At 36.7% G+C, this 23038-nt stretch overlaps 1 protein-coding gene across 3 annotated transcripts in view; it reads right to left on the bottom strand.

The window, feature by feature from the left end:
* The window catches only part of PDE1A (phosphodiesterase 1A), a 53809-nt gene extending 35471 nt beyond the window's left edge, over positions 1–18338 (bottom strand). For 2 of the 3 annotated variants that reach the window (XR_004418405.2, XM_033064075.2), the window contains exons 1-4: positions 7934–8101; positions 7400–7466; positions 6390–6506; positions 4316–4456 (exon numbers count right to left, since the gene is read on the bottom strand). Coding sequence is in view for 2 of the 3 variants with exons in the window: in XM_033064075.2 (XP_032919966.1) it covers positions 4316–4456; positions 6390–6506; positions 7400–7466; positions 7934–8019 (411 nt within the window). In the remaining variant the exon portion in view is untranslated. Of the gene's footprint in view, positions 1–4315; positions 4457–6389; positions 6507–7399; positions 7467–7933; positions 8117–18228 lie in introns of those variants that run through there. The other variant, XM_033064076.2, reaches the window with a different exon arrangement.
* Between the last annotated feature and the right edge of the window lie 4700 nt (positions 18339–23038).

The raw sequence follows: 23038 nt of genomic DNA, 5'->3' as shown, positions 1-23038 counted from the left end.
CAGTTTACAGTTACACAGAACAAAAGGTAATGTAGGTCATGTATACAAAATAATGCAGATCCTGGAGTTTTGAGTCCTTTTATAACTCTTGCTAAATAAGGCTGTTCTGTATTGCTCAGTTTGTAAAATAATCTCTGTTATCTTCTTTCAAGTTCTATTTCTTGAATGACAAAAATCCTTGAGGAGAACATTTACTCCATCTAAAGATGGGGGCAGAAAAATCATATGATAATTAACCCCCACAGTCATGGGACTGATTGAGTCAAATACTAGTCAAGCATTTCCACACATATTTCAGATGGTTTTGGTGTACAAGTAAGCTTCAAAAGGATCAAAGAATGATCTCAACTTCATGCACCCGAATATGCACATACACGTTTGTGAATGGATATGAAATGTATAAGCTGTTAGATGTAGTAAAAGTTGCCAATAGTAGTTCCTTCAAAGAAGAAGAAAGGAAAGAGTCAGGATTAATCAGCAATGTGAGAATAATTAAATAGGTCATTCAGTGACAAAATAGGGCTGTTGAGGAACAAGTACTGGCTGTTGGTGAAGCAGTATAGATTTAGAAAGGTCACAGACAGAGGAATGAGAATGTACTGTAAGCAGTTCTAAAAATGGAAACAATGACCTTCATCATATTGTGTGTCACAAGAAACCAGGCCATGACCAGTCTTGGCTCTCATAATGTTTTCAACATACCAAATGGAACAGAAACACAGAAAGTGTAATGAAAGCCAAACAAAAACTTTTCTTTAAGATGCCTTTTCAAAGGTCAGCTTTTGTAGCAAATAAAATAGTTGCTAGACAATGCATTCATAAGCAGAACGACATTCCTCACAGACAATATCTATGGGCTACACAGAGACTTCATACATTAACAGAGAAGAGCAAGTATTCTACACACACCAGTATAGTCAAAATTGAGATCAGTAATCAAATCAGAGAACCAGAGAACTACTTTAGCTCAAGGATTCCTAAGGAAGTAGAAAAAAACTCTTAAGAGACAGTTAATAGGTGTGTTTCTGAAAGGGAGAGGGGAAAATGAGTATCTGGGAGTCTGCAGGACTAAGAGCTGAAGCCTGCTTCCCTCCTGAGACATACTATGTCTTGTGGGTGTTATAGCTAATATAAATTTTGTCTTCTATGGAAGTATTATGTATTGCCTATGTGTAGATACATTTCAACTTGTGAGTTCTGTGCAAAACTTTTTTTTTTACAATGATGGATTAAAAACTGAATAAGAAATGGAGTCTCACAATGCACTTATTGGCAGTAAAGACATTTTTCCTTTACTTTGAGCAATACAGGTACGTGGGAGGAGAAAAGGGATGGTGGGAAGATGATCGATGACTCAAAAGTTCTTTACAAGATGTATTCCCTGGGACTTGGATTCTTAAAACCTTTATAAAGATGAAAACTTCATAAACTCAAGCTTGACTTATACATTTCAGTTGCATCATCTGGGATTTAATCTCTTGGGAAGGTTAATAGACTGTCTGCCATCTGTGGTATCTAACATTCTAACACATTGATCTGAGGTGGCTGGATCTTTTTTCTTAAGATAGACACCAACTTTTGAAAAATATAATGATTATTTTATTTCTTTAACAGCAGCTCTGAATATGACTTATTTTTCACCAGAATCTCTCTAAGGGTTTGTGGAGAAGAATAAGCTCTGATTAGCCAAATTTTTTTGGCAAATGTGGAAATACAGCTGTTTTCCAGTTTCCTATAAAAGGTACAAAACATATTACCTCAACAACAGGAATCATGCAAAAGATTTCCTAAACCCCAGGTTTTGGAAACATTTGCTTCAGTATGTGTTTCAGAAATAAAAAAGGAAGATAACTCTGCAAGATTTGGAGTCAGTACCAGGTCCTTAAGAGACAATGAAAGCACAAAACCTCAAATTGCAAACCAATCTGCAAAAAAAACCCCACAAAAAACCACAAGACTTTGATCTAGAATTGTATCAGATTTACTGTAATCCAGGCATTTATTGAAAATACAGCAGAGTTTTAAAAAAGCCTTACAGTGGACCTGGAAACTGTTGGTTTGAGAAGCAAACTCCTAATTGTTATTGAGTGGGGTACTGGAGGGTTAACCAGGCAACAGGAAAAAAAATCCAGCAAGTTAAATAGAACATTTTCATGATACTGATGCTTTCTCAAATTGCAAGTGACATTTGGGAGAGAAATACTTTGCAAGCTGCAGAATCACTAGGCCCTCTTTCAAACACTGATTTCCATAAATGTTCCTTCTGCCTGGCAAGTACATCTGTTTGAAGGCACTCTTGACTAAGTGGTGTCCTAGTTAGATTTCTTTCCAAGAACTTCCCAGTATTATAGCACCATAGAATCATAGAATGGTTAAGGTTATCAGGGACCTTAAAAATCATTTAGTTCCAATCCCCCTGCCACAGACAAGGAAATATCACAAATCAGTATCATAATTTGGCAATTAAAATTTGAGTTAAACCTGGAATAATTTTATAGAAATATTTTGTATTGCAGTGTTGCAACATTAATGAGATTTTAGAGCACTAAAGCCTATACTTTTTTGAAAATAGTTGTCCAAATCACATCTAAGGCAGTTAGAAGATTAAGATGCTAATACTGAAATACTCATGCTGGAAGGGCCTTTCTCACACTCTTGTGCATGCAGTGAAATAGAAGATATTAAAATATGAAACACATTCCTTTATTCAGTGTTCAGAGATACACAAAGTGTCTTTCAAAGTGGTTGAATCAATGGTTAAATGTTCCAAAATTAGTAGGACAGCTCTGGAAGCTAGGACTTTTTTTTTTTTTTTTTTTCCTGAAGGGCAGAGGGACATAGATACAATGGGCCAGAGGGATGAATAAAACAAAAGGATTTTCCTCCTGGTAAGTTCCTGATCCAGGTGTATACCTGCAACAAAGACATGGCTCACATTGCTGAACTCTTGCAGCTAATCTAACATCTTCAAGAATTTTCTTTTACTAAAATATTATTTTGATAGGTGAATATTGTATATAACAACTTTGGTTTGGACTCCTCTTGGCAAGAGCTGTCTGGTCTCTATTTCAGTCCGATATGGAAGTGCTTTCTCAAGAAAACTTCTCAATCTGAAAAGGAATCTTGGCTGGTGAAGACTCCAGGCTTCACTTAAGAAGTAATATTAGAGTTAAAATATATCTTTAAACATTTACAATCTAAATACTTCCTTCAAACAGTAGAATAAAAACGTGCAAATCCTGGGGACCTTTCCTTGCCCACCCTGAAGCCAAGGGAATTTTAAGCGAGAAAAGGCTCAACGTAAGTGATTGACTGTCATTTATTGTATATATAGGAGCAAAAACATCCAGAGTAGCTCTAAATTTTTCCTTTGCAAAGTTTCTGGAATTGTTTCACAGCTCTGCAGACAGAAATCAGACATTGCTTCTTCCCAGCTGTTTCATTTGTTGTTTGCTTTTTGGTCTGTTGAGTTGTTTTTTAAACAACTGTATTCACAGTGAAGACAAATTATCAAAAAGTCACTGACAATTATGACCATTTTCTTTCAGTTTTGCCTAGCAAACTGATAGTGAGGAGAACTACACTGCTGGTATTAAATTTAAGATAAGTGTTTAGAAATAAAAATGCTTGCAGAGATTCATTTCAATTCCCAAATAAATAATCAAAAATATTGTGATGTTTCAAGGCAAATGCAATAACCTGCCTACTATAGGCAGAGGGTACTCAAGAGCAGTGCTAAAGAAGGTTAAAACCTGAAAGAAAAAGCAGTTTCAGAGTTTAAGGCCAGGCTGGATGGGGCCTTGAGCAGCCTGGTCTAGAGGAAGGTAACCTTGCCTATGGCAGGGTGTTGGAACTGAGTGGTCTTTAAGGTCCCTTCCAACCCAAGTCATTCCACGATGATATAATTCTAAACCTCTACTGATTCAGTACATCTTTCAAAAGACAGGACCTCTGCAGATACTAAAGTTTCATTGCCTGATCACACCTCCCATGCTCTGATGTGAAAGTAAAAAATTCTCACCTGCCCACTCCTGCAAATCTATCTCATTAAATATGATATAAAATACCTAAATCCAGGCGATGAAAAGCAAAAAGGATTTAAGGATGATTTTTTTTCTTCATCTTTCCCTCTGCATTGAGAGAAGTTCAGCCTGGAAGAACTGTTAAAATAAAATAAAGTTCACAGCCTGAACAGTAGTTCTTGAATCTCTGCAGAATTTTCAACTGAGCTTTTTCCTTTAGAAAAGAAATATACACACATTCATTCAAAACAGCAGAATCTAAGAAAAGAAGTAATTTGAACTTCTCATCTTACCATGATGCCAGTGTGAATCATTATGTAATGCACAGTTTGAGTAACGTCAGCTGCATGGATCAAATTGTGATAGGGATTTTTGTATTTGCTGTAACCAACTTCAAGAGCTTCAGCAAAAGAAATAAGATTGGGAACAGGGATCTACAGACAAGAAAACATTAAAATAATTGTTTTTTTTCCTGTGACAGCTGCATAGTCAAGCATGCAATAAATGAATCACAAATAATATACCATGGGATCTAATGGGCAAACAATAAAAGAAAAATTTAAAATTTAAAGGTCTGATATCATACAAGCACCAGTGAGTCTCCACACAATTTCTGTAGAAGTTATATCTCTCTACTTACACCATGCACAAGACACTGCAGAGCTATCCACCAGATGGTTTCCAAGGCATGTCTGTCTGCACCAGAGATGCACAGATTGCATGTACCATACAGGCGTGACAGATAGGAGTCTAACAATAGGATTATCTCCTTTTCTTCATCAGTTTTACCTTGCTTGAGACAAGGTTTTCTTTAATGTCATAGGAGAGCAACGTGTGAAGTACAGGCACTATCTGGTCCCACTTATTTTTGCATTGTGCTGGTTTTGGCAGGGATAGAGTTAATTTCCCTCATAGTAGCTAGTAAGGGTTTTGGATGAGTGCTGTAAACAGAGCTGATAACTGCAGGATGTTTTAGTCACTGCTGAGCAGCGACTGCAGAGTCCAGGCCTTTTCTGCTCCCCATCCCACCCAGCACTGGGTAGCCTGGGCTGCACCACAAGCTGGGAAGGGACACAGCCAGGACAGCTGGCCCTGCTGACCCAGGGACAACGCTCCATGTGGCCCCATGGTCAGCAGCACCAGGCTGACCTGGGGAGCCTGGCTGAGCACGGCTGCCTGGGGACTGCCTGGGTTGTGCTCAGCTGCTGCTGAGCAGCTGCTTTCATCTGCAGCCTTTCTTCTTGGGTTTTGTTTCTCTCTTCAGTAGCAGTTTTCTATATTGTTATATAGAAAATAATAATATAGAAAATATTATCAAATCCCACCACCATTATTGCATTGTACATATCTCAACCCACAACTTTTCTCACTTTCACGCCTCCAATTCTCTTTCCCCCATCCTTCTGGGGAGAGGAGTGAGCAAGTGAGTGGCTGTATAGTGCCGTATTTGCTGCCTGGGGATAAACCACTTCACCCATTTAATGAAATTACATATCCCTTAATACTTTTTTCTTTATTTAAAAACCCTTCAATGTAAAAAATGGGGCTGAGAATGAGCTTAACCCCACTCTGCCAGTGGCATTGTGTACTTCATTTCTGTATTATAATGGTAGCCCTGGTGTGGTTCTGACTTCAACCAAATAAAGCCTGTTGGAAAAAGCTGGGTTGCCAGCCTAAATTTAAAATATTCAAGAAATTTCAGGGTAAGACAGCCTCTTCAAAAGGAACACAGAGTTTTTGCAGTAAAGAGATTTTAAAACTAAAAGAAAACTTTTATTTAGTACTATAATAGCAAATTTATCATTTGGACCCATTTTTTCATCTCAGTCTTTCAAAGTTGGCTATAAGGACTCCATATTGTATTGCAAAATCCTACAAACACCTCGGAAAAGCATTTTTTTTCCTCTTTATATATCCCCCCAAGTTGTATAGGAGAGGAAGGTTCAGCTGAAGCCCCTGCACAGGTGTGATCAATATATCATGATCCAGACTATGAAAATAGTACTTAGTACTAACTACAGTTTTCTGCCTTTTTAGTAATTTTTGGTCTATAAAGGTGGGACACTAGGTCAGACCTCCTGAGTAAATAGTCTTTATAGATAATCTTCTTATGTAACACAAATGACATGACAAGGGTGTACATAGCTTTCCATTTTTTGGGTTGTGGAAAAATGGAAAAATTGGCATGTTCTGGGTGAAGTTCATTTGGTAGAACTAGCAGCATTTTACAATCTTACATTTGCCATATTCTTTGAAATTCTATACTGCATTGTACAATAAAAAACATTTCAAGGCTGGATTTCTGGTATTTAAAATTTGACATGTGCATTTTTGCATACATATTTTCATTGGTGGTTAGTTTCTGACCTTGAAACGGTTCAGAAGGTCGTATCGGGTTAACAGCTCATACATCATAAATTTCAGACTGTGCTCTCCACTTGCTTCATTAAGGGCAAATACGTCAAAAGACCACTTATCAACATCCTGTCAATGAGAGAAAAGGAAAACAACAACAAAAAAAAAAACCATTACATTTCCATCCATTTGGCAAGTATTTAGAGGGAAGAGGGAGAGTTTGGTGGTTTTATTCTTCAACTCTTTCCAATTCCTAATGCAGATAACACATCAATGGCTACTTCAATATTAACGATGAAGTTTTTAAGAAAATACTTGCAACATGGCCAAGGCCACTTTGCATGCTTTGAATCAAAGGTCTTAATCCTTCAAGTTTAACTTTCTCAGTACAAATTGTCTACATAACCTTATGGAACTACTCTGAATACCAAATGTCATTGACACTGATGTCATTAAACATAAAGCAATTTGAGAATAATATAATTGTTTGGCTTTCAGGGGAAAAGTTGAGGTACTTCATTCTCAAGAAATACCAGTTTATAACTGCATTCATAGACATAGGAACTCAGCTTACTATAAAAGATCATCTTTTGGCTGAACTCAAGTAATACCTTACATTTACAGCAAATACTGTACTTGTTCCATAAGCATCAGCTTCTTTTGTTAGCTCTATCCCAATACTATCTCCTTTTTCTTTCCTAAAAAGGAAGTAAATGCTGCTGTCTGAGACGCTGATTACGATACCACTGGGAGCTGATAAAACTGTCTCACATTTCTATAGGAACTTCTATACAAATCTCATTCTATTGCTCTAACAGAATCTAAATGAAACCAGAATCAATCAGAATCATATGCTATTGTTGAATTTTTAACTATTATTTTCTCTGTTCTTTGTGCTCAGTTCTACAGTACTAACTATGGCTAGGGTATACGTCCAGTAGAAAAATATTCATTTGACCTTAAAAGTCACTAAACATAAATGCAAAAACATTCAAATTCCACAATGATTAAATTTCTTTCACCTTAAATGTGACTATCACTTCTGCTGGATAAGCCAAACCAACCATGCTTGAAGTTTTTCGGTACATCCTAAAAGAACAAATAAAATATTAAGAAATAAAACTTCTTTAAAAACACACCAGAACAATTTCTCTTTTTTAAATTTTTTTTCTTTCAGAGTTTGTGAAATAACATGAATCTATTTAGGGGTCTGATCCCAAAGATTTACGTGATCTTTTATGAAGTTATGAGAAAAGTCCCTTTGCAAGTATATTACTCTTTAATGTTAGATCAGTCTTTGGTACAATTTAGTGTAGAAGTTACAAAGTCATTGAGTTAATCTCCAGAATTTTCCAAGGCTTGGAAGATTTTACAAATTTAGAGGCTTCATCTGGAATTCTGTATAGAAAAATGGAGTGGCTGCAGAAATTGAAGCATAAATTCTGACTCAAAGATTTCCTTCAGGGTCATCCCACCATTTAAAGGATCTTCAAAGGCAGACACTGTGGTTAGATGCAGTAACATTACTTGCTGTAACAAGAAAACAAAGCTCTCACCTTTCTACAAAAATCCCAGCCTGTACAGCATGCACAATGCTTCGGAATTTGGGCTTTTCCTCAGGTCTCCTCTTCACTATTCCCATTTCTCTCGTGAATGTAGAAGCTAACCAGTCCCGCACTTCCAGCGGGACCGAATCCGACTGGATGTTAGAGAGTTCATCTTCAGTGTCCAAAAGTTTCCTACAAAAAAATTAATACAAGGTAACCAACAAGACTTGGGACCTAACAAGAGGAGTACTGACTGGTGAACAGCTAAAGAACTTGATTTAAGAGGAGCTGAGGTTGACTGTAGGACCAGCTCAGCACATCACTAAATGTCTTCTCTGGCAGATGGACTGAGACCAAGGGGAAGCTGTGCACAGCAGATATCCTCTCTCTCTCCCACAGCTCATGTTCCAGAAGGTAAAAGATAATAGAATGCGAGTTATTCAACTGAAAACAAGAAAAGATTTTTCTACCAAGTTGTCAGAGCAGTGATGGATTGAAGTGTAATCAATGAGCTATAAAATCCCAAGAAGACGTTTACAACAGTAACTGACAGAAATGTCAGCAGGACTGCTGTTGTAAGAACACCACTGAGAGACACCATTGGTCTATTGATCTGTCCCCCAAAATGGTGAAAGAAGTGTTTTGATACATGCAAAATAAACGATGCTACATAGCAATGACGTGGTGAATGCGTGTCGATGAACACCCCATACATGTACTCATCACGCTATTCCAGCACAACAAAAGCATTAAAGAGAATTAATTCCTTCATTGAAGAGAATTAATTCCTTCTATGTAGAGATCTGAATTCCTATTGAAGGAAGGGTAGCAAAGTCATAGCAGTAAAGATATTATCCAAGATTGGATTGCAAGTCAGTTTTCACAGTTATTAGCAGTTCATAAAGCTAGAGAAGTTATATATAGCTCTTGCAAAATAGAAGTAGTATTGAAAAGATACTTTCCTTCAACAAAAGTGAATTAGAGGTCATCAGGTTATTTAGAAGAAACATGTAACGAAATACCCTCTTTAAAGAGACTCAACACTTCCATTCCACACTTGTATAAATCTTTTTCTTGCAGTTATTTACCCTTATCACTCAGACTGCTGGGGTTTCCAGGAAACAAATCCCTTATTTAGTCTGGTATCAATTTTCCCTTCATTCATTTCTGCAAGTAAACCCAGAGCTAGAGTGATCTGAATATATGCAAAGCACGTCCCCACCTTTCAAAATATTTTCTTGAAAGTAATACCAATTGAATTGTAGGCATTATTTGATTACATTGGTCTATTTGTTTAGTGCTGCCTTTCTGAAACACGGATGAATAAAGAAAGCCTGAGTGTGGTATAGTTCAAAAGAATCTCCTAAATTTAAAGCTATTTGAGCTATTATAGGAAGATGGCAGAAGAATCATATAAATTATTGGTTAATAGTGAGCATAGTGTATTTGTGCTCAGTTTCAGCAGTCCATCTGTCTGACAGTATATTTTGTGAAATTCTTCAAATGGTGTTTAAAAAAAATTTAAATGCACCCCTCATCCTCCTCCTGCTTACTGAAAGAACAGTAAAAACATTCCTATTTTTCAGAGGCATAGAATTATCAGACTGGGAAGGCTCTTTAACATGGAGTACAAGAAGAGTAGAATGACCAAGAATTATGAAATTTTCTGACAATGGGACAACAGCCAAAATCAGAAACTTAATTTGGAAGAGCAGGACTTGTGTGGAGGAAAGGAATTACGCAAATTATCTTGCAAAACTTAATCAAGGCTGAGACTGGCCAAAGGTCAAAGGCTATAAATTGGCTTTATTGCCTAAACTAAAACCTATGTTATAGTCCACTTAAATCCATACTAGTCTAAGACTGTTATTAAATATCTCTGGAGAAATCAATACATTTATATTTCTGAGGAGTATCTGACATCTGATATGTTTTTAGTATAACAAGGAAAAAACCTTACAATCCCTAAAACATTTTTGTAACTATTACAACTTTTATTCAAATGTGATGCAAATATTCAGGCAATTAGAGGACCATGGGTATTAGGTTGCCTCGGAGCATGGAGCCAGGATATTCCACATCACCTGTGCAGAAGGAAGCAGAGCTCTACATCAGTTTGCTATAATCAGATGCAGATCTAATATTGCAATCAAGCCCTGAGCTCTGCAGATATGAGCCACTGGAGTACAAATTGAGACTAGCAAGACACACTGCAGTGCCTCTAATCTTTTTAACCATTCATCTGTATAGTAGGAGGACAATTCAGTCTGTAAATGACAGTAAGCAGAAGTTACTTCATGAAGACAAAACAGAGAAAATAGTATTTGAAATAAGTGTTCATTTGATCTGTAATTTTCATGAGACCACTGCTCTCTGATGAGAGATGGCTGAACGACATGCCAGGAAGGAGAGGGAGTTTCAGTGGCTCTGCTTCTAACTTAAATAACTAGGACAGCAATTGCAACACAGAATTAATTTGCAAGCACAAAATCTTACAGATCCCTTGTCACATAAGATTAATAACTTCTCAAAAAGGATTACTTTCTTTCAGGTGCCTAATTGAAACAACATTTAAGGAGAGGAAACAAGGGCTAGTCATTCATTTCACTCCAACCCATTCCAGCATTCTATGCGTTTAAAAAAAAAAAAAAAAGCGGTGAAGATCAAATAAAATCAAAAGATGGGTTCAAAACAAAAGCACAAAATAAAACCATTGAACTTCCTGTGAAATATTACAGGGATTTTTGCAAAATTTTGCCATCTAACTTGCAATTGTAAATTGCAAAATGTAATTTTTAAACTGTAATATGATTTTGTGACATTTCAAAACATTTAAACTGCCACATAGGTTCAAAAATGTCATTGGAAAAATTAATGGACATGTGGCTTTGGTGTCAAACACAAGGCTACAGTCTCTGGTTCAGCAAGTACTTGGAATGGAGTGACTGCAAGGCCCATAGCCTCATCCTCCAAACCAACAACTTGAAGATCAGAGATTGTGGACATTTCAAAGCTACATAGCTCTTCCACAATCAGTCTTAAGTAAAACTCTGCTGAGATAAATCAACTAGGAGGCATCAACTCAAATATCCCAGTTGAAATAAATAAATATATATACTAATAAATACCAAGACACACACTTTAGTTTTTCTTCCATAAAGTGAAGAAACACCCAAAAATGCTTAAAAACAAAACAACAAAAAGATCTCTACCAAAATGTGCCATAGAAAATACTTTTTTTTTTTCAACACAAAGTCAGAATTTCAGTGTTACATACACTTATTTTGCTCATATATCATTAGCCTGTTAAGTAGATGCAATACGAGGAAGAGATATGCGTGGGAAGGAGAGGGGGAGGCTTGGGTTATTTAATTCTATTCATTCCATGAGTAGAATTTTCATTGACAGTTGTGGGAATAAGTAAGACATGGCCCATGGCATTTCAGCTTAGCAATCAATTAATACTGCAGTCATAGTAACTAATAACCTGATCTTCTTGTCGCAGTACTGTGTTTTTTTGCCAAGAATAATCTTTCAAAATTCAAGCAGTGATAATTTCTAGCTCTCTTTTCATTTAATCAGAATTTTAAATATAGTAATGCACTAGTCAGAAGTATATTTCTTTTCCCTTAGGAATATATCAGATGTACTAGGAGGAGAACAAAGAAAAGAAAATGAAAAAATTAAAATTAGATAAAGGCTATGGGGAAAAACAAAAAATCCATCTTTGTTGATCAGTCATGCTGCCTAACAGAGGTAGTGAAAGATTTCCAGAGAAGAGGTTGAGAAGGGGGTACTAGCTCTTTGCCAGTTAGTGAATTAATCACACCCTTTAGAGTGAATTAAAGAAAGTCCCCTCCTAGGTCTAGATTGCAGAAGAATTTACAGCCTAAATAGTCAGTTCACATTTCTACCAATTATTTAGATCTATTATCTCCCTATCTTCCTCCATAAGCATTAATCAATATATCCAATCAATATTTCCATCCTCTATAGTCCATTACAATTTCCACTTACATCCACTACATTCTTAGAACAATTGTCCTTATATGAAGAATTACCAATTAATTAAAATAAACAGAAAATAATTTGGAATGAGTGCAGGTATTACAATGGAAGAGAAGCAGTGGAGGAAGGACCATTGTTACTGAAATGTTCACTTGTTGATATGTGCTGCCTATTCAGAAATGCAGAAGTATACCAAAGGCCAACAACAATCCAAAGGTTTGGCTCAGGATCCTCATTGTTTTTCAGAGTACAGTTTTGAGCCAGTGTCTTTTTTCTTCCTTTCCTTTCCTTTCCTTTCCTTTCCTTTCCTTTCCTTTCCTTTCCCTTTCCCTTTCCCTTTCCCTTTCCCTTTCCCTTTCCCTTTCCCTTTCCCTTTCCCTTTCCCTTTCCCTTTCCCTTTCCCTTTCCCTTTCCCTTTCCCTTTCCCTTTCCCTTTCCCTTTGAAATGCTATTCAGGGAATTCTATAGGGCAGGGTCTAATTCAGGGCATGACTTAGAAATAAATTAGCAGTAAAAACTTCAAAACAGAAAAATTAAAAAATTTTGGAAAAGGGACGATGGCCATTTTAAATGCTAACTGAACTGAGAAGTTTTAGTCACAATGTAATAGATTTTCAGTGAGTTTAAATGCATTTTTTATATAACTTGAATGCTGTTGTAAGCTTTCCTTTCAGAAAAAAAAAAAAAAACAAAAACAAAAACCAAAAGCAAACCACATTAGCTTAGTACAAAAGATTTCAAAGGCTTATTTTAAGCTTTTATAAGGGTGGAATGTACTGAATTAATCTCAATACAATAAGCTTTTTCTCAATAGCAGCTTTTGCAAAACTATCAATTGTAGATTCCCTTAATGGATAAACCGTATGATTTACTTCAAATGGTACATTTGTTTGTTCAGGCAAAGTACATTTAACCATGGGTTGGCTGTGGAGGACAACAATACATGCTCAGCAATCTTAACTGAATATTCAAGATTAAAATTCAACTTCATGCTTAAATAATTGTCACTTCAAATATCTCCCCAGCTAGGCCAGTTGAGAGAGGAATCACACTGACCATATTTTTCATCTGGAAAATAATCACCAAATAGAGTAGCCCATTCCACCTGTTCTATCCTTGGCATTAGGCAGATTATGTTCTTTAACATTCATAGATTTTCCCAGAAAAAAGGTAATTTGAAGGAGAAATCTTTCAAAATAAATTATATCATTGACTGAATGCCCTGCTATTCTGTGAATGAAACATTCACCTTCATGTATAAATGAACAAATTAATCTTTCTTTTCAGATTGAGAGATTGAGGATAAATGTTTTTTAAAATTTTAAAATATACGTACATCTCTTTGATGTAAGAAAATTTAAGTTTCTCAACCTTGCACCATCAAAGACATTTTGCTGGTGTGACCATCACTGCTGGTGTCCCTGAGCAGCTACCAGTGCCTGAATTGGCACAATTCCTTCCATAACCAGAGCCTTACACCAGTGAAACTCTGTGACTCACAGTCAGCTCCATCTGGTGCTCCACAGGTGAGAACAGAGTGCCAATGGTCCTGCAATGTCAAGGAACACTTTCCTGCTGTGAGATGCTCAGCAGCAATGGAGTGCTAGCTCAGAGTCTTGCAATGCTGATACTAAAATACATCTTGTGGAAATTATATACTGTAAGAAACATAAAAGGTGGGTCCTTCACTGGCTTTGGCTTTCATTTGAAACAGGAAGCTCCTAAACATATAGTGATGGCTGGAAGAGTGTAAAAGAGCACAGGGTTACCAAGGAAATATCATCCCAGTTCATTACTTTTAGAGATATTAATTCCTGGCTAAGATAGAGCAGCTGCCATGGACCTGGGTTCTGTGCAGTACTGAGAGTTTGAAAATACCAGGGAGCTGCCTTCTCCAGTTTGCAAGCATAACCCAAACTGCATACTGAAAGCTGCCCAAGAACAGGCTATACTGACCATTCTTCAGCTCAGAATCTCCTGGAAACAGGAGTTTTTCATTTAGTTCTTGGGCTGTTGCTAATCTCCATTCCCACTTCCACAACACAGGGCTCTGGGAGCTGCAGTGTCCAGTTTAGCCCTTGCTCCTCTCTGCTTCCTTGGACCTCACATGGCAAAGACACCCATGTGCATGTTCCTATCACAGATGTCTCTGTGGTGTGCTTGAAGGGTACCACAGACATTTGTTGAGATGCAATAACAAAACTCTTTGCCTTGCAATTTGAAATATTTCCTTTTTGCCCAGAATTTGAGGATGTGTTTATCCCTGTTTAAGCCCAAAACCCACAGCAATATTTGGAGCGCTGCTGGAGTAGTAGACTGGAAATTCAGTTTAGTCCAAGGTGTTTATTACAACAGCAGTCACAAAGTCCAGGTTCAATGATGTGCTTTTTAGCTAACATTACACATACCACAATGTGTACTTTTTTTTTTCCTAAATAAGAGTTTTTTATCAAGAACTGTGTCTGCCATTGTAGTGTCATTGAAATACATTTCTATTTGCAGAGCTCTCATGCAAATATATATTGCTACAATGTCACCCTTAATGACATTTCCTTTTTCTTCAGGAACCTGTATTTTTTATTATGCCTTGTTTAATCAAAGATGCTCAAAAAACCTGCCAGTTATATAATACAGAGTTACTTCATACATTACAGAAATGCAGTCTCTTCTAAGTCAAAAGTTCTCAAGTAGTTAAAGCTTTATTTAAAGGGCATTATACAGCCCGAAAAAAAGAAAAAACCCTGTATGGAACTGCAACTGCACAGATAAATGTCCTCCTGAAATCAAGCATATTTTCTAAAATACTAAGGTATTTAAAAATAAAACATAATTGGAATAAACTATTCTGAACATAAAAGTAGTCCCCACAATAAGGAACTAATATTATTATTATTATTACTATTACTATTATTACTATTATTAGTTTTCGAATACATTTTTTCCCTTTCATCTTGTAATTTCCATCTAGAATTTATTTGACGTATTTTCTTTTCAGTTAGGGTGAATGAAGGGCTGCATTTACAAGGAATGGAACAGCTGTCATGACCGAATTATCAGACTATATTTATTTCCTGTTTGACTCTAAATATCCTTCTTCCATTGCCTTGAGCCAAGTGGCAGGTACTAATGGAGAAAATTCTGCAGGATTTGTCAGAATTATTTATAACATCTCTTGAATAAGTTTGAACTTCTTCCGCAGAGCAAATCTGTTGAGGGGCTGGAACTGTGCGAGTCTCCTGGTTATTTTCAGCTGGTGGTGAACCTCTGCTTCGGCTGCCAGAGTGTCTGATCTCTTTCATGGAAGAGTTTGGTGCAGCACTGGAAGATGCAGCAGTCCAAAAAGGAGCTTGTTAAGGTTATCCCTAATGCCAACCCCTGTTTCTAAGAAGACTGCTCTCAGAACTTCATAAAGAAAATCTGTTGTGCTGTTTCTCTGCTTTTGCCCTAACCCAGCTCCATAGAGTTTTAGAAAGCTCAAGAATGGAAATGAGTATGTGTAAATAATTACAAAAAAATGCTCAGATAAATGGAGAAACACAAAACACAAAAGCCGACAAAAGAAAAGTCAGAGAACCTGAAAAAAATATTTCATCCTCTGCTAAATGGTGTGAATTCTACAGCTATTTGCACCTGACTGTTGCACTTTAAGTAAAGATTCAATATGCCATCAACACACATTTGAATGTCCTTCTGTGTGCACACACAACTTTATAATATGATACAGGCTTTTCAAGAAACTCAAATGAAGTAATGGTATATGGGGGAAAAAATAGGTATCTTCTACTGGAAGAAATTGGAACTGTTCACTGAAAAAATGCTCAGGCTTATACAGAGAAAAGTTGTTTTGCCAGAATAATGCCCGAGATTTAATTTTTAAGTAGTACAAAGTTTCCTGGAGCTGTGGAACAGACCAGGTTCTTCCTTGATCCTTGACTATATTATTGACCATGTTCTGTGAGAAATGTCATACTTAGATCTCTTTATTGACCTTAGTCTTGACTTTTCTTTTTCCAATTTTCTTTTCTGTGCCTGTGAAAAATTGCAGAAAGTCCTTCTGGTAACTGGTGACTAGGTGAGGGACCACAGTCAGGAGTATTTTGTCATCCTAATTCATAGTATATATATCATAACAGAAAGATGAGTTAAGAGGTTTCAAGTAACAAAATCTCTATTTATTGCTATTCGTAATCTGAAGAGATTGCTATTCCTGTCTATAGAAATATGTAAAAGACCTTTTCCTCAGCTGATATTGTCGCCCAGAAAAGTAGGGAAGAAGAGAACACCACAAACAGGATTCAATTTTAGATTGTTGGTTGAAGCTGAGGTCTTCCTCTGCTTGGATACTTTAGCAATGGGTCAGTAAATTCATCAGGACAAAATCCTGGGATCAATATTGGCCTTAAAACAGAAATGGATATTTTCACATGAGTTGCAGACACTGACTGAACAGCAATTCATATGTAAGAAACTTACTGAAGTTATTTGAACTTTGTGATGTATAAAATTGCATGTTCAGGCTCAGCAGGAACAGACCCTTTTGCTTATGATCTAAACTATTATTTCTAATCTACTAATGAGTGCAATTAACTCAGTTCCAGACTCCCACGGAAGTAGCTCTGTGCAAGACAAAGAACCTGTATTCTTTGGTGGGAACAAGGACAAATGCAACCACACAAGCTAACTCAGCCCCCATTTGACTCAGTGTTCCACTGCTTTGTTCCTTAAGGATTGGTTCCCCAGGAACTCAAGAGACCTTCTTTGTGCGCTTATATTTTTGAGTGTAGATTTAGATTACAGAACAATGGCCATGCTATTCAAAATATAATTATCTTTGCAGCTTGCCATGGAAAAGACTCTAGTATGAAAGCACCTGTGGCAATAACAGTGTTTCCCAGCCTCACAATAAATTTACAATTTACAATTGTTAGTAAATTTAATATTTTACAAATTACCATTTACAATTGTTTTTAATGGGGAAGTGGCAAAATTTAAAATAGAACTATACTTAATGTTATCCAACTACAATGTGGAGGGTCAGTCTACACCTCTAGGATAAAATGAACACAGAGACCACCAGGTTAAAAAAACTCGTCATACTGATTCTGAATTTCATGAAGACTCCATTAGTCCAAAGAAGAGAAATTAAAACCAAAATCAAGTGCTGTAAACCAAAAGGAACAATAGGGAAGCACAGTAGCAAAGTACAAAGATTTAAAGTTAAAAGAATAAAAGTAGGCTTCATTATAGCCTCACTTTTAACTATTACTTATAGCAGAATTTGACTTATATGTCAACATATATATACTTCATAAATACAGATATAGATGTAGAAAGACATACATAAAATGTACAGCAAAAACAATGCACCTGTTGCTGCCAGAGTCAATGTATTTTCAGTGCTAGCTGTACTGTCCATGCACGAAATGCCTGCTATTTGTCATGGTATTCCCACACAGAGCAGAAAGCTTGGGTTCCTCAAGGCAGCACTACTATTCATTTCCACAGAAGCTGCTTCAGTTTAGAAACTAAGTAAATCTCAATTTATTTTCCTGGTCCTGGCACTACTGCTCAGAAAGAGCTGTGAATACTACACCCATTGAATCCCAGTGTTTGAGAGGTGAATGGAGGAATAACCCGTTGGTTAGTCTCTGAGGCAGGACTTCAGGCTCTCCATCACATAGACAGAGAGGCAAGGGGAGGCAAGGGGAAGGCACACACCACACAGAGATTATTAGGTTCGTGAAATAATTCTTAAATGCAGAACTGAGACATGCACTGCACATTCCAGCAGTACCAAGGAAGTTTTGGCAGACATCCTTGCAAGACCATTCTGCATAGGGAAAAACTTAGAAAGGCCAGCGTGCAGAATGAAAACAGTAAGTTAGTCAGTTAATTGCAATACAGTCCATATCTTAAAACTCTTTCAAGAAGCTAAATACTTAGAACTTCTGTTTTAATTGGAATTAACCCACATGATTGCCAGTAATACTGCCAACAATAAAGAGAAACTACGCATCAAGCATTATAAAATAAATCATAGCTTTTCATTAATTTGTGTATTTACTGACCAGTTATTGTGACTCATTTCTGTGAGCATTTCTTTCCAGACAACAGTTACATCTGACCTTTGGAATCTTACTTGCTTTAACCTTGTCTCTAAAAAACCCACAAGACACATATGCTTTTTCTGATGTGCACAGACCTTCAGCTCATGTCAGTGAAAACTGCATGCAAAGACCAAATCTCTAAAATACAATTTGCAACATTCATTCCATTTTTCCCCACTTCAGACTTACCTGGTTTCATCAATATAAACTGCTTCCAGCACAGATGCTGCATATTCAATATTCTTTTTTAAATCCACCACATTAATGTCACCCTTCTCCAGCTGCTTTACCAAGCATCTTAATCTGTGAAAAAAAAAAAAAAAATCAGTGTGATAATTCCATCAAATTTAGTGACTCCACTTTCTAATTGAAACATTGGAACCAACACAACAATGCAGAGGCAAGAACCATCACTCTTGTCTTAAGAAAATCTGGCTTTAGAATGCACTTAACAATGACTGGTTTTATGTTTTTATAGCTTGCTAAATTCATAAGTGTGCTAAAAAATGGCCTATACATTCCAGAAAGTCAGAGAAGACATTTTAACCACCATCAAAGCAATTTCCTATTCATTTGTGACATTACTATTATGCCTAAATCTCTAATTAAAAAAACAAAAAACAAAAATAAAAACTTTGTGTGTTGTCTTACTATAATTTTTCCTTACTTAGGTGGTTAATTATATTTTTTTATAACCACAGTGTACTGATTTTGCTTCACTTAAATGTCTTTAATTTTTATTTAGGCCTCCAGTATGTTTTTGCTGCAGAATTTGAATTCTTATTAGTGTGAGCTAATATGGAAGTCTATTATGTCTGTGGTTATAGTAAATTCATCATTATACCAGAGAAAAGGCAGTGCCTAGGGCAGTAGAAAAATCCAAATATTCCCAAGTGTGTTTTAAACTTTTAGTTTTGAGAACTTTGTTTTACGGTACAAACATGGAGACGCCCAAAGGGGATTTTGTAATGCATCAACTCATGTCTCTGCAGCAATACACTTCCACAGATAAACTCCTTGAATACTAGATTTTTCCTAAACTCTGCTGACAAGAACACTTCTGACACTGCTCAATTTAACCATACAGAGTAGATAAAGCACTGGAGTGAAATGAAAACCTTATCAGTAACAGTGCAGAGCTGTGACTAAATGGATGCTTAAAGTCTAGGTATTTTCCTTCTTTCTGTGCTCTATTTCTGAGTAGAAATAATCCACAGTTTTGTATCATATAAGATAAAGATTTCTGTAATTAAGGATATATCATTATTATTACATAACTTTCATTAAATAATCTTTTCCATGTGCAGGAAAAAATATGAAACAAGTACTTAGATTAAAAGTGCAGTGAAATTGATTCAGCATTAAGATAACTGCTTTCAGAAAAAAATCGCATTTATGACATGAATGAGCATACACAAAATATGCAAATGTTACATGAACTGGAGACTGAGGGGAACCTCACTGCAGTCACAACTTCCTCATGCGGGGAAGACGAGGGGCAGGCACTGATCTCTTCCCTGTGGTGACAGTGACAGGACCCAAGGGAATGGCCTGAAGTTGTATTGGGGGAGGTTTAGGTTGGATATTAGAGAAAGATTCTTAAACCAGAGGGTGTTTGGGTGCTGGAACAGGCTGCCCAGGGAAATAGTCCCAGCACCAAGCCTGACAGAGTTCAAGCAGAGTTTGGACAGCACTCTCAGGCACAGGTTGTGACTCTTGGGAATGTTCTGTGGAGGGTTAGGAGTTGGACAAAATAACCCTTGTATGTCCCTTCCCACTCAGCTTATTCTGTGATTCTGTGATAATAATATATTTCATACACATATACTATATATATATTATTTTCATTGTGTGCATACAATATTTTATTGGACAAAATTAAAATATATAAATAACAAAATCAAAGTAATATTTGAAAAAAATGCATAAACTTGGAAAGTACTGTTCTATCATAAAACCACTTCCATGTTTTTCTATATATTTCTTTGGCCTAAGTACAATTATGTTCAAGTGTGTAAGAATGATTTTAGCAAACAGGGTTTTGAGACCAACCTCCTCAGTTCTCTAAAGCTTTAATTCAATTCAAATTAGCCTAGCACATGAAACAAATAAGGCTCTTAGCAACCATATTTACTTGGTATTTTACACAGTGCATTGCATATCAATGGAATGGAAAACGTAGTGTTAAAAACTTTTCTCAGAGAAATGAAGTAGGCAGATGAAATACTCTGGGAGCTCCTCTCCTACACAGAAATAACCATATGCATGGGAGACATTTCCAGCACATCACTTCTTCCATTTCAGAGGTACCTGTAGACTGAAGAAAGTTATTCCTAGACATCTCCCAGAACCCAACACACATATCTCCTGGTGTGTGTGCTCCTCAGTGCTGCACACAAACACACACACACAGCCCCTCCCAAGCACCAGTGCCAAAATGCCCAGGTGGGTCTGGCAGCATCAGTGCCACTGTTTGCAAATTGCTGTAGGGCGTTTCTGTTCCCTCCATATTTGACTGAGCACATGTCCAAATCACACTTTCCAAAGTGGGAGTATAAACAAATTTGAAAACTTGTTTTCAAATATACAAAAAATACACACAAATGAATTTATAATGCTGCACAGCAAGGGGCCAGGCTCTCATAGAACAATATCACCTGAAACAGCTTCAAATCCCCAAATCCACTCATTTCCAGTGGCTGCACATTATCTGAGATGAGACAGGTATTTGTCTCTACATCTGATGACAAGTATTTGGAATAATTTTTATGCTTGTAGGTGGAAATGAGTCCTTGGGGTAGCCTTTAAGCCACAATGATCTTGCAATATCTCGCTGCATAGGTTACAGTCAACAAATGTAACTGGCCCTGTGGGAATGGTTCATATTCTAGGAAGAATGCAGAGCACAGTAACAGACTGGATGATTTGGAAACACTGCTCAGGCAGATTTAAAATGATTCTGAAGAAAGACACAAGTGAACTCATCTCATGCATCACTTTTGTGAAGATGTCCTCAGGAGTCCTTAGCTGAGCCAGTGCATCTCTATCAAGGGATAATTTACTTGGAAGGGACCTCCACCTGGTAAAAGCTCTTGCTCAAGGGCTGACCTCAAAGACAGGTATAACTTCAAAGTTAGATAAAACTGCTCGCAGGTATTTCTGCTCAAATTTTGAATGCATGGAGATCTCAAAAACTCTTGGAAAAAACAGTTTAAATGGCCAGCCTCATGGTGCATCACGTTTTCATGATACCTAACTGGAATGTCCTTTGTGGCTACCTGTGTGTCCAAACTTTGCTGTACAGATTTATAAGACTAAGCAACAAGCGTTAAAACACCCATGGCCCGTCACGCCACAAGACAAAGAAACTTGTGAAAAGGTAATTTAAAAAGAATTATTTCTCCAGCTACATCGGGAGGATTTTTATTTGTTTATTTTCTTTTAAGTGTGATAAATTGAAAACAAACATTAGAAATACTATTTGAAAACCTGAGGTGTTACTTAAAACTGGAAGTAATTGTATTACCCAGCCTGTGAACTGTGCTATTAAGAAATAACAGACAGCAAAAATTAAAAACTGGAGGAGCTATTTCGCGAAAGACAAAAAATGACTATTCGAACTGGTTTATGATGCAAAGAATATTGCATGCAGAACTAAGGTGATCTAAAACATGTAAAAAAAAAAAAGATTTTGTATCTCAGGACACCTGTAAATTGCATTATAAAACTAGCAGCCCCAGGCTGTAAGGGAGAAAGACACATCTGCAATTAATAAAGGGAGTGGGTGGAGAACCATCTTCTATCATCTTGGGTAAACATCACTAACAGTGCTGTGGGACTAAATGCTTTTATGGACAATCCAAATTCATTCTGCTCCCATCTCTCTTCTAGAATAAGTGTGTGATCTTACTGGGGCCCGTGTTTCCCCAGTCCTCATCTCTCTGTGCAGCTGATGCCCCTGTCCAGCTGTGGGCAAAATCCCTTGAGGCCCACCCAGCAACACAGGAAAATCAGAGGAAACAAGGATTTTACTGGGAGACGAAGAAGCATTTCTTGATTAACAATATAAAAATCACAACTCACTTGTTTCCAGCTTCTCCAATAAATTACCCCATCTTTGAACTAAAGTTTTGTTACATCTACTGTAGCTTTCTGGGGTTATACCAAATTAATTGAGGATAGATTTTGTGATCTTATAATATTTCAAAGAGCTTCCTATTACAGTTTTTACAAAAAGGAAAAAGAAGAAAAATTTTTAAAAGTAAGGAATCAGTGATCAAATATGACTTTTTGCAATGTCCACATGCAAAAAGTTCTTTTCTATGGAACCAAGGAAAGTCCCATGAGAGAAGTATATTTGGAGATACTGAATCTAACAAAACACAGGCTGAAGTGCTAGCAAAGAAAGGTGCAGGGGTAGCATTATTTCAGAATGGAGATTTTAAAGTACAGAGGCAGACAAGTTGGACAATTTCAATTTCAGACTAAATTTTAAAAGTGCAACTTTTATTTCCAAGGTATAATAAATTGTTAGTAATCACTGGGACAAAATCAGTGTTAAAGGCTCAGCTTAAGAGTCTTTAAGAACCAGAAGAGGAAAATTCAGGCTCAAGTTAACTTCTGAACCTGAGAAAAAGACCCTCTGCCTGCTTTCCTTAAACTGCCTCTATTTGCCACGTAATTCTCCCACCACTGAGCACTGCAGAGAAACAACTTTCTAACTTACTCATCTGGACTTCACTTAAAACTGTTTTGGAAACTTAGAACAAAAAAAAAAAAAGTTGGCTTTTGAAACAGATCCTATTAAAGGGGAAGTGAAATAAACTGTAGAAAGTAAAATGTAAACTAACTTTGCTTCCTACTATATTTTGAAATTAGTGAAAGTCACTGTTGAAGATGGGCAATGAACACATAGGCAATTCTTTGAAAATAATAAACACATGCTATTGTCAATTAAAGAGAAATAATTATTGATATTAATATTCACAGTGCCATTAAA

The sequence above is a fragment of the Catharus ustulatus genome, chromosome 7 (genome assembly GCF_009819885.2).
Source record: "Catharus ustulatus isolate bCatUst1 chromosome 7, bCatUst1.pri.v2, whole genome shotgun sequence".
Lineage (NCBI taxonomy): Eukaryota > Metazoa > Chordata > Aves > Passeriformes > Turdidae > Catharus > Catharus ustulatus.
This window is presented reverse-complemented; position numbering and strand designations above follow the sequence as displayed.